Here is a 12,769-nt window from a genome sequence, read left to right as displayed (position 1 = left end):
AAACTTGCATGTTCTTTAGTGTGTACATTATGTATATATGTATCTTTTTTGTTATATTTCATTGAGCTGACATTTTGTTTCAATGACTATTACTGTACTTTAAAATGTGGAATTAAAACGTCAAATGGAAATTTATCTGGTTTGATCAATCATTATTCTTGATAAACTGCATGCTATAAATATTTTATATATATATATATATATAATAGCGTTTGCCTCCGGCGGGCCGCGAAAAAGCTGCCTTTGTTATAACTGCGGCGAAACGGCGGTTGACCTGCTGGCCGTCAGCGATACGAAGGCGGTAGGAAGGCGGATGCCGCTTTTAAAAAAGCGGCTGCCGCTGGCGGTGCGCCGGCAAACGTGTTTGCGATTACGCCATACTGTCGCTTCTACTACCGCTGGAGAACCGCCGGTGGCCCGCCGACTCATTGCTATCTGGGAACGCGGCGTAGGTCACATGATAACGTCAACATGGCAGATGTCCGGTTCGCATTCATACTTAACGAGATTTGGCTATAAAGTACCTACTCTTTTAGCGCTCGTTAAGTAAGTACTTATTGAAATTAAGTACCTACTCATTGAGTATGCGGTTTCGAACGCAGCCATGGGCTAACGTCAACTGTTTGATTACCAAGATTCTTCAGGTGTGGAACAACTTGAGGGTGAGTAAATTACAGATTTTTTTTGTTTGTTTTTTGGGCTAACTATCCCTTTAAGCAGTTTAGGAGCAGTTATGCAGAATGAGCAGAACAAATATGGTGGTTGTTAGTGAAAATGTGCTATTTTTAACACATTTGAGTTATTTTCTGTCATTTGAGTAACAGTAGCCTATGTATGGTAAAAACTAGCTGTTTCAATGTTTTACTTTTGGGCTTATTTAGCTGTAGGCTACAGTCAACTTCTCAAGACTTATGTTGCATTAGGCCTGAATAGTTAATACCTAACAAAAACTCGTTGAAAAGACGTAGAAAAGACGACATTGCCAGACGTCTAAACAACGTTAAAATTTGGTTGAAAAGTGAAAGGTGAAAAGCCGTCTTTTTCAGGTCGTTGAAAAGACGCCCATAAAAGGACGTCCTATTCGCGTCTTAATACGGTTGTAAAGTGAGTTGAAAAGACGTCTTTTTCAGGCCTAATTTCAACCGTGAATTCATTAGATTTTATTTTCATAATTACTGTAAAAAAATAAGACAATTCACAAAATAGTAACAAACCATTTATTGACTCATTTATCAAATACATCTTTCACGTTAAAGAAACACTTTCCTGATCACATCTTAAGCCTGCATTTGATCAAACATACCCTGAAATTTCACAACTTATATTGTGAAATATTACTACAATAAAAATAACTTTTCTATGAATTAATACATAAATAAATATACATGTAAATATATAGTATGTACAAAAGTATGTAATTTATTCCTGTGATCAAAGCTGAATTTTCAGCATTACTCCAGTCTTCAGTATCACATGACCCTTCAGAAATTATTCTAATATGATGATTTGATTCTCAAGAAACATTTATGATTATTATCAGTTGTACGGCTTCACATTTTTGTGGAAACTATGATAGTTTTCAGTATACTTTGAATATAACTTTCAAAAGAGCAGCATTTATTTGAATTTTTTTTTTAACAATTGAAACGTTTTTACTGTGACTTTTGATTAAATTAATAAAATCTTTAAATGTATACAGAAAGGATAATTTTTTTTCAGTATAAACATTTTTTCAAAACAATAAATGTTTATATAACAGAACAATGACCAATTATAACCACATTAGAAAACATTATAGTTCACACAAAAATGTAAATACCCTCATGTCGCTCCAAACCCTTAAGACTTTTGTGGAGAAGACAAATTAAGATATTTTTAACCGATGCCTTGTGTGCAAAAATAAACAATTTCATCTTTATTCACAAATTATGTATCTACTCCGACGCATGTTGCACCATGAGATGGCCGGCTCTCACACCAACACAACACTGATGAATCGTGGTGCTCCGTAAACACGTTTCAGAGATATATATTTTGTGAATAAAGATGCAATGTTTTTTTTGCACACACAAAGCATTCACATCGATTCATAAAGTTGAGGTTAAACCACTGGAGTCATATTGATTGTTGTTAGAATAATGTCTTTACTACCTTTCTGAAGCATGAAAGTTTTAGTTGCATAAACTGTGAAATGGAGGGACAGAAAGCTCTCAGATTTCATTAAAAAGATCTGTATTTGTGTTTCAATGATGAACGAAAGTCCTACAGATATGCAATGACATGAAGGTGAGTGATTCAATTTTTGGTTAAATTTGACACATTAGATAAATCAGTTCCCTCAGGGGCACCAGTAGATCTCTCCCTGATCTTTGATCTTCTGGTTCTTTTGCTCCTTCCACTCCCGGATTATTGAGCCACGACAGAAGCTTCCACTTTGAATGTTTTAGCCTGGCTGTTTTTTCTCCAGCATCTAAGAAAGAAAACAATAACCAAAATGTAAAGTATACACTTGAGTTTTCCCTCTACATATACGTGCAAGATTTCAGTCATAGATAAATTGTAAATGTCTGCTTGATTAGACATTACCTGTCTAGCGATGTATGTTTATGCTGAAATATATTGGTTTGTGTTTTAAAAGCATCTATCACATGTCATTTGTAGCGAACTGTCTCGTGTGATTAAAGGTTTGAGCTTCAGAACTTCCGATAAGGGAACATACATAGTGAGTTTTTAGGGAGCAAATGTTTTAGTGCACTGTAAGGATTTTGTGATTAAGACGGCCCTTAACCACTAACTACTGAGCTAGGGACCTGAGTGATATGCATTCAGAGTTTAGCACCTTGATTAGCTTGTTCAGGTGTGGTGGACTAGGTTGGAGCAAAACTCTGCATGTAAGTGGACCTTGAGAGACCATTTTAGGATCTCCTGCAATATGTTCTGAACTTACAACACTGGTGGTGTCCAGACCAAAGTTCTGCAGAGTTCTGGTGATCCTGGATTAGCTGCTCAGGTCTGCTTAATTGGGGTTGGACTCTGTGATCAGGACTAGATGGCAAACAATACTGTAAAGAGAAAGAAGACAAACAATATTATTATGCTATAAATAATTTGTTCTGTGTTCATCTGCTTACCTGTACAAAGTATGCATCATCAATATGCAGTATATATTGAATTTGATCTTAATAGGACTGTTTTACTAGACAAACCTGATCAAAATTAATGGAGGAAAGCCTTATTTTGCCCTCCAGGTGGGCGTTCCTATGATGGTGTGACGTCAAGTGAAAACTATGCATTAACTGGATAGTGCATACTTTTAGGTTAAATAAATTGGCCAATTGCCACCAAAACCTTTACAAAACTATCAAAATCTCTCATCTACACATAAGATGCGATTAAAATCTCAAACATACAGCTCAAGTCTACGTTAACGTTACCTAACCTCTAACGTTAGTTAGCTTAACGGCTAACGGACTTTTTCAAAGGCACTAAACCATTTCTATAAAGTAAATATTCAACGGAAGCGAGCCATTTACATGAAAGAAAGTGTCAGAAACATTTGTATGTATTATTTGTGTAATTTTAGGGACTAAACTTACCTGAAAGTAGTTAAAACAACAGTGAGAGACGGAGAGTTGCTGCATGTCAGTTGAGCTGCCGTCCCGTTTCCATAGTAACGCCCTCCGCTCCAGTTCAAATGCGTCTCGAATGTTCAGCGCGCGCGCCCATTAAAACACATAGAAGTCACGCAGCATTTACATCAATTTAGAATTGATGGAGTTAATTATTTGATAATTAGATAAAATATCCTGAAACTTGATACATTATTAAGTGGATAGGGCTGTGGCCATCGTCAAACTGTAAATGGAATGAGCATACGAAAGCATTGAGAATGTAAAACAATGAATTTTATCATAATATAATAGGCCTAATATAATATATAGCTTTAGAAATGGTGAACGTGGTATAGAAAAACAATTGCAAAAACTACATGATATAAGGCATGAACATTATTTTATCATATACACAAATTTACAGATGTAACATGAGGAACAATTTAAATTATAAGCTTCATGTTCTAAGTATTTTTTAAGTGTATTTCAAATATACAAAATGTAATACAATATGCCTATATTTAACATAGTAATATGCAGTTATTAATAGGCTATTTAAGTGCTGTTGTTTATTGGGGTCTGGTGTTATAAACTACTGTGATGTTTAATGTGTTTATGGATGCATTATAGCCATTATAGGCATATTAAATATAGGCATAGTGAATGATAAAAAATGTTCAGAGATATGTTAACTAATATAGGCTACAGCACAAGTGTTTTCAATGAGACATAAACCACTAGCGCTTGCTGGATTTCTGCCATGCCAAGTCATGTAAGTCTATTATGGTTTGCGAACGTAGGCTATAGTTGCTAAATAATGTATTTCTGGGATGTGCCGTTTATCTTTGAAATAATTTTTCTTCACTTGCTACAATAGATTTGTAATAATTTAATTATGTTTATGCTATATTGATAGATGTGGTCCGAAACAGACGCGCGTAATAAATAAACTAAACTTGGGCTAAATAAACAAAGCCACATTTTATATGTTTTGGGCTAAAATTGGACCAAATCAGACCGACCACACAAAGCCCAAATTTCAACGTCTATTTTTTGACTAAATTTGGACCAAATCAGACCGACCAAACAAAGCCCAAATTTCAACGTCTATTTTTTGACTAAATTTGGACCAAATCAGACCGACCAAACAAAGCCCAAATTTCAACGTCTATTTTTGGGCTAAATTTGGACCAAATCAGACCGACCAAACAAATCCCAAATTTCAACGTCTATTTTTGGGCTAAATTTGGACCAAATCAGACCGACCAAACAAAGCCCAAATTTCAACGTCTATTTTTGGGCTAAATTTGGACCAAATCAGACCGACCAAACAAAGCCCAAATTTCAACGTCTATTTTTGGGCTAAATGAAGGCCATGACGGGCCGACTTGATTTAGCCCAAAAAACAACGTCCAAATGACGTCCGGTGCTGGGTGGGTACTCTTTTAGCGCTCGTTAAGTAAGTACTTATTGAAATTAAGTACCTACTCATTGAGTATGCGGTTTCGAACGCAGCCATGGGCTAACGTCAACTGTTTGATTACCAAGATTCTTCAGGTGTGGAACAACTTGAGGGTGAGTAAATTACAGATTTTTTTTGTTTGTTTTTTGGGCTAACTATCCCTTTAAGCAGTTTAGGAGCAGTTATGCAGAATGAGCAGAACAAATATGGTGGTTGTTAGTGAAAATGTGCTATTTTTAACACATTTGAGTTATTTTCTGTCATTTGAGTAACAGTAGCCTATGTATGGTAAAAACTAGCTGTTTCAATGTTTTACTTTTGGGCTTATTTAGCTGTAGGCTACAGTCAACTTCTCAAGACTTATGTTGCATTAGGCCTGAATAGTTAATACCGACTAATTTACAAACACATTCCCACTGAGGTTCAGCTGAAAGAGAGAGGACAGTAAACTGAGATGACAGTGGCAAAACAAGCCTGTCCGGCGGTCTGATTGGTTGTTACCACGACATCAGTTGTCAAGGGCTATGTACGCTTGAGGTGTGTACTTTCTATCTAAGCTCGGGGCTAAAGTGTTAGTTTTGCGCGAGACCAGCTGTGCTTCCGGTTACGCTGACCCTCCCGCGGTCAGACCCCTTTGTTATGCTCAGTGTGTAGTTGTGTACCAAATGACAGAGTGCAGTGAAAACTAAGCTGAATCGACTAGGAGTGAATAGACTAGAAATCCTTCAACATTTCTTTCATTCACCAGTCCAGTTCAAACAGATATTTCTTAGCCTACCTAACAGTTAATTTCATCAAAGGTAAGGTCAAAAGACAGCTTTAAAGCAGCATTAACGTTACATCTTTATTGAATCTCTATCCATTGGCCCTTTGTGTCTTCAAATATGGCAGGGCTCTTCAAGCCCACATCTTTTATCGAGTTTGGATACAAGAGAACCTCTTCCAACTGTTGGCAATCAATCAAGATCAACATAATGCAGCAAAGACAAAATAATTACTAACAAGCATTTCCTGTTCTTTCAAAAGTCATACGGTAATTTTAATTTCTTAAAATCAAAGCTATTTTGACACAAAGGGGAAATAAACTACAAGGACAAAAGAATGTGTAAACCTGAACACCACACACACACACACACACACACACACACACACACACACACACACACACAGGCTATATTATCTATCTATCTATCTATCTATCTATCTATCTATCTATCTATCTATCTATCTATATATATATATGTATATATATATATATATATATATAGTGCTGCGTGAATTATCCCTTCTGCAAATTTTGTACATGTAGACCCTTTTGTCATCAGAAGAAAATGTAATTAGGCCTAAATTGAGAAACACAATATTTTAAAGTCTTATTTTAATGGATTTATTATTCATATTAAATTAATTTACTATGTTAGTTCGTGGTGCACGTAATTGGATCGCATGGCCTACCGTAATGCCACATCTGCATTTCCACAATAATTGACAAAGTAAATCTTGTTTGTTTTTTTATATTTTATTATAGGGGCTGGGCAAACTTACAAGTCTTAAAATTATTTCTATTTAGTTACATCAACTTAATCTTTATTAAAATAAAGGGGGCCTTGGAGTCAAAAAGTTTATTGTTTTGCTGTTGGAGCCAATGGGAATGCAAAATATATACAGTATTTATATTGAAGTTTACCCTATTATTAACTTCCGAGTTACAAACAGAAAGGGGTCCATTGTCATACGAACAGAAAACGGCCCCATAAACGTTTGCTGGGTCATTCCGTGTCAACTCACTTTTTTCTTACTTTTTTTTTGTCTGGGGAAAGAAATACATAAATGAAGAATAAAGCCATAATATTAAATGTAATAAGTGTATATTAACTAAGTAATCCACTAGAGGGGCGTCAAACTGACAATTTTCGCCTGAGATTTGGAGCCAGATTACAGGAGGGTAAAAATATCTTTAGAAAGATGGCAGCATCATTATTTAATTTTTACACTGAGATTGGTCTTTTAGTAAAATCTGGTGACTTTAGCAATGTCCGATGCATTATATGCCAATGAACGACAGTTCAAAATGGGGGAAAGCACTTGTCCGAAGTTTTCATGCAGTCTTTCTTCAGAAAAAATATAAACAAAATCAAATATTTGAGCCGGGGAAGTGTCTGAAATTTGGTTGATTTGAAATGCATGACCCTGTTGTATGCTTGATTTTATGCATCTGTTAATGTGTGTAGCAGAAATAGTAAACTTCATTAGAAGCAGGTGTCCACATACTTTTAGCATGGCACATCAAGCATCTCATGATCCATTAGGTTTGTTTTGAGCCTTTATTAATTACACAGAACTGACCACACACACCATAGCTCAGAGAAAATGTCCTCTTCACCTCACCAATTACTCCATCACATACTCATGTCCTTATGCTTGCAGATTTTATCCTGGCTAAAACGATTGTCACATCTCCTGGATTCTAATTAAATCCAGGCTAACAAGGCACTATTGACTAAAATGTGGCTGCTCGAGCTGTTCTGATGAGTAACATCTGTCTGAAGATTTTTGGGTCGCAGTTCTTCAGGGACAGCTGTGCATTGCGTAAGTCTGCCATTTTGCTCTGAGGTCCTGGGCTCACTCCCTGAGGTCCACTGTGACACTTGCAATTGCCAGCTCAAATCTCTTTTGATTAAGACAGCACAGATGCTGGCGAGCACCAGCAGCATACCATCAAAGCCACAGCTGAGATATACTCAACCCACAAACCAATGCAACCTTCCTCAGATGGTTTCCAGTCTCAGCTGTGGCCTCATATTTTTCATTTCCCTTAATGAGCAGGGGAGCGAACGGGACGCCCAAGCAGAGATGTCGCACCCCCTGTGCAATCATGGTGGGTTGGGGCGGTTGGAGACGCAGATCAGCGATAGTGAACCGTGATCAAACAGTTTGTACGGTAAAGATCCTTTAGAAGTCCACACGTCTGTTTTAGGGTCATAGCACTCGAAGCAGTCGGAGTCCTCGATGACATCATGAGCGTTGAGGAAGCGTCCTCCGGTCACGTAGAGTTTGTTATTGATGACCGTGGCCGCATGGTGCATCCTCCTCTCTTTCATGTTTGCACACTTCACAAATTTATTAGCTTTGGTGTCGTAGGCAATCACTCTACTTGTATATCCTAAAAAGATTGTCAAAACACAGCAGTTTATTTAATGCATCAACTCAACAGATGTTTCATGGTTGGAATATTGTATGATCCTTTAGGAAGAATTTCCCTCTTGACTGATTTCATTTCAACATTTCTTAACATGTTGACATTAATAGTGACCTGTGAATTAATTTTATGTTCTTAAAAACGTTTTTATGACTACTTGTTTATTTGTTAATGCCGTTTAGATATAAGGTTAAAATGACTTTATTTTGACAAAATGTTAAAATTACATTTTGCCTGTCATTGTTCAATTATTCAACTAAATCAGTGGTTCTAGCTGGCCTCAGGATCATTTAAAATGATTTCAAATACTACAAAACAACCAAAATAAACTAAAACAACAAAAAATCAAGATATTTCTTTAAGATATTTAATTCATATTTAATTTAAGATATTTAATTCACCCCCTCAATATCTGTTGTTCTTTGAAGAACCAGGGCTCCTAGTGTAGGCTATATAGAAAAATCTGGATATATGAGGTATAGCCCAATTTTCTAAGAGTGTTCTATACCTGGAAATGTCATCTTAATTATTAAAATATTGCAACTCCATGGGCATTTTTCTTTTTTTAGTTATCCTAAGCTCTGAAATATTACATTGGGAAGAAATTGTGAGTAAAACATTTCTAATTCTTATTAATCTCATCCCTAATTTTTAACCTGTAAATCATGAACGGCTGGGAGATTAATATAAATAAATTCATTGTTTAAAGAGTGGGAACACCAAAGAACATCTTTTAAACGTATGGGATTCAGAAATTGTATTATTTTAATTTTAATTAGAGGCATAAAAGTAAAAGAAATTGTCAATAATTAATGCACAATTTTTACATAGATTTACAAAAACTTTTTACCTTATGACTTCTTTTTTTAAATAAATAAATAAATACAACTGATATGTATGTTGCAGATTTTTTCTTACAATATTTACTCACCTCCAACAATAAAAATCTTGTCTTCTATCACTGCAGCAGGTGCGCAGACATTCTTCACTGTCCTGGTTTCCAGTCTAGACCACAAGTTGCGGGAGATGTGATAAACCTTGGAAAGATGAGAGGTATTTGTGGGATCACACCTTGAGCGAAGCACAGATTATCTTTTCCCGAATGACTTTTGTTACCTGTATCAGTCTCACTGGGTTCTGCAAGGCATCCTCGCCTCCAAACGCATAAATCCTCTGGTCGTTGGCCGCCACTGCAGGGTGTAGGACAGCTGTGGGCATCGGCGCCATGGCCTCCCATTGATTGAACATGCTGTTGTAGCGCTCTACCGCATTTGAGATCTGCTTATTCGGCCCTATTCCACCAAGAGCGAAGATAAAGTGAAGGTAGGAGACGCATTGGTGGGCGTACCTTGGCACCAGCATGGGTTCGGCGGTCCTCCATTGGTTTGTCTTCAATGAGAGTGTGTACACTGTGGCACTAACCGCACTGTCTCCAGATACCAGACTAAGACTGAGGCCACCCACCACGTACAGAATGCTGTGAATACAGACATAAGCCGCCTTATAGAGCCGCAAAGGTAGTTTAGCGAGCCACTGCCAACGTTGTGTCCTTTCGTCGTAGAGAAGTGCTTCCCGAGACGTCTGTTCGTTGTTTTTGCGGCCTCCGACCACCACCAGAGTCTCCCGGCACGTGTAGCGACGCGGTGTGGTCCAGAGAGGCTTCAGCTCTCGAGTGCATTTGGCGCTTACGGAAAACATCAGACGCCGCACAGACTCGATGATCTCAGTGCACAGTGTAGACGACTGGACGAGCGGATCGTTGGCGATGAACTGGAAGAGGTACGTCGGATGGATGTACCGCAACCGGACCTTCTTGAAGAGGTCGTGAATGGCTCCTCGACGGGAGAAGGGGTCGTGGTGGATCCACGCAAGTAACGTCTCAAAAACCTGCTCCTCCTCCGCGCACAGTCGGTCGTCCTCCAGGTAGCACATTAGCTCGGGAAGGGAAAGTTCGCAGAAGTCCTCGGTAGCAGCTACGTCCGAGAAACACCGCACGGCCATCTCTTTGGCTCTCTCCTTGAGGCTTTCACAGTGAAGGATCTCCGAGAGCCGGATCATGCTCAGGCAGTTTTCCGGATTGAGCTGTTCCTGTAGGAAGTTGGAGCAGGCCTCAAAGAGCCTCCCGTACTGCAGCATGGAGGCCGCCTGCATCAGTGGCAGCACAAGCTCCATGGTGATGGTGATGGTACCAGTATAGATGTAATCCACGACACCTTCAATGACTTCCGATGCGATCCCTTTCAGGTCCACTCTAGCCTGGTTGCTCTCCCGAAAGTTGCTGCAGAACATGGCTCGGAAGTATGGGCTGCTGGAAACCAAGACGTTCCTGTGGCACGGGATCTCCCTGTCTTCGGTACACAAGATCACATCGGTAAAGATCTGCTCCTGTCTCAATATGTTCAACTGAAACAGGAGGTGAGCAGGGAGCTCTTGGTCCTTGAACGGAAAGACCTCTGTTGATGTACTAGCCATGCTGCAAAGGGTAAGGATTGAGAGTTTAATGGCAAATAAACATTACCGTTCAGTCACGATGAGTAAGAAGTTACGGTTTGCTTTTGTCATGGCCACTACACAACCTATCCTCCCTCCCTTTAAGCTCTCTTTCTCTGTTACTTTATCAACCCGGATGTTCAGTGCCACACCACAGTGTTCTATTCTAGTGTCCCTTAAATCATTTGAATGCATTCACGTGTAGCGCGTGGCTACATTTCCCAATCAAAGCTAAGTTTATCAACGCCGTTGTATCACTTGCCAGCTGTTTCTGATCCCCTCGGTAGGTTTGCCCTTGACAGCCTAACCATTTAGACCAGGACATTTCATGGGCCTATTATCAACACTAAGTCGTCTAATCACCCCAGAGACAGCTACCGATTTTATTTCACTCCAGGTCACATGGGCCGGTCTGACGTCTATTTTGGGATGCTAATTGTTTTTTCTTATTATTAATCACCATTCTGAGACACCACAACAAGGCTGAAAGTATTCCCCAAAGAAAAAAGATACTATGATACTATATCATATTTCAGTGGCACTCGTTTAAAAAAAGACAGCTTCAAAATAGACAACAAACTATCAGTTGTGAAAATGGCTGAGTAACAATAACTACCGTAAGAGAACCTCAATAAATAAGGATTTTAATATAATTCTCTAGTTCATCAAACATGGAACATAAAATAACTTGATTTGAACAACATATAAACTAGCAGGACAATTCAGGAAAAAGCATATGCCCTATCAGAATTAGCAATATGTACATTAATTTAATCTTGTTTATATTTTTAAAGTAGCTCTTGAACTCACCTGTTTGTTCTTAACTTCCAATGTGAATCAGACACAGTTCAGCAGGATAAAAGCAAAAACATTTCTCCCGAATTTCTTTCTCAAAGACGACACAGTCAAAAGTGGCATGGAGAAAGACATGAGGTCTCAAGTTTGGAGTCTGCCATGAGGTCGCTGTATACATTCCAGTTACCTAGAATAGTCTGGGGGGCTGCTGTCCTCCGGGTCTCACATGTGACCCTCCCCTTGTTTGTTCCCTCAGCGGTGGGCCGTGCACCATTCTTTTTGTGTGTTTACTATAATGGCGGTGACAAGAGAACTAGGCTTATCCGGAGGACAGAGGAAGGGGTCGAGGGCTTGTGCACACCCCTTGGCAGGCTTGTGTAACCCAGGAAGCTGGTAAATATAGTGCAGTGCTGATGGCTAGGATAAATGTGGTGAACAGCTGAACCATTAGGCCCGGTTACCTTGGTTTGAGAAGATAAGGAGAAGACCACAACAGGCTGCTATTTACCTGCCTATTAAGATGGACATATGCATTTCAGCATTTTCAACATGTTCTTTAGCTTGTTTTTATGTCATGTTTTATGTTCATGTCTTTTTATTTTGATATGACAATTTTGTGTTTTATTTTAAAGTATCCTGGGGATTCTTATTATTTAGTCTGGTTTCATCATTGGTTCTTGTTTATTAGTCTTATTAAATGGTTAAGTTCATCAGTGAATTTAAACCCCTCGTGTTTTGCTGTAAATCAGATGTTTTCAAGATATTTTGTTCTTCAAGTCAAGTTCAGGTTTTTGGTTTCTTGAATATAACGTTTTATTGTTTGTTTCTTCTTATTTGGGTTATCAATTTATCTAGTCTCACAAGCTTTATGTAACAGTCAGACTTACAAAAACATCAAAATAAAATGTGCAATAAAAATAGCAAATCTCAACCTGTCTTTTTCTGTAAGTTGCATAACTAACTGGATATTATACTAATGTTTACAAACCATATAAAAGCAAACAATAAGGATGGCAAAGAAATACAATGGAAAATAAAACCCATCTCAGACGAACTGAGCGCTAGATACTGGTGCGGTAGTCTGTATACATATCATCAGCTGTATGTTGGGAGAAGATGAATTACTGTCATGTTTAGATTGCTGGAGAGGGAAAGAAAAACAAACATGCATCTAGGCAGATTATATGACAGTCCTTGAATGCCATGGAGTCT

General features: G+C 38.3%; 1 protein-coding gene and 1 long non-coding RNA gene across 2 annotated transcripts; both read right to left on the bottom strand.

The window, feature by feature from the left end:
• Positions 1-1,204: 1,204 nt before the first annotated feature.
• On the bottom strand, positions 1,205-3,712 carry LOC306987166. Its single transcript, XR_013795107.1, has 3 exons — positions 3,597-3,712; positions 2,948-3,062; positions 1,205-2,470 (listed from the first exon to the last, which is right to left on the bottom strand). It is a non-coding gene; the product is annotated as an uncharacterized lncRNA (long non-coding RNA).
• A 3,671-nt stretch (positions 3,713-7,383) lies between these two features.
• On the bottom strand, positions 7,384-11,709 carry klhl38a (kelch-like family member 38a). Its single transcript, XM_079591932.1, has 4 exons — positions 11,573-11,709; positions 9,389-10,745; positions 9,204-9,309; positions 7,384-8,236 (listed from the first exon to the last, which is right to left on the bottom strand). Exons 2-4 carry the CDS (start codon positions 10,742-10,744, stop codon positions 7,947-7,949), a joined length of 1,752 nt encoding a protein of 583 aa, XP_079448058.1. The 5' UTR covers position 10,745; positions 11,573-11,709; the 3' UTR covers positions 7,384-7,946.
• Positions 11,710-12,769: the final 1,060 nt, after the last annotated feature.

This window comes from Phoxinus phoxinus (assembly GCF_949152265.1).
Source record: "Phoxinus phoxinus genome assembly, chromosome: 19".
NCBI lineage: Eukaryota > Metazoa > Chordata > Actinopteri > Cypriniformes > Leuciscidae > Phoxinus > Phoxinus phoxinus.
The sequence above is the reverse complement of the archived record's forward strand: the minus strand, read 5'-3'. Positions and strand labels throughout refer to the sequence as shown.

Coding starts and splice junctions, on each gene's coding strand:
- klhl38a (XM_079591932.1), bottom strand. CDS start 10,744: ATGGCTAGTACATCAACAGAGGTCTTTCCGTTCAAGGACCAAGAGCTC. Junction 9,310..9,388: donor ACCCAGTGAGACTGATACAG/GTAACAAAAGTC, acceptor CATCTTTCCAAG/GTTTATCACATCTCCCGCAA. Junction 8,237..9,203: donor CAAGATTTTTATTGTTGGAG/GTGAGTAAATAT, acceptor CAATCTTTTTAG/GATATACAAGTAGAGTGATT.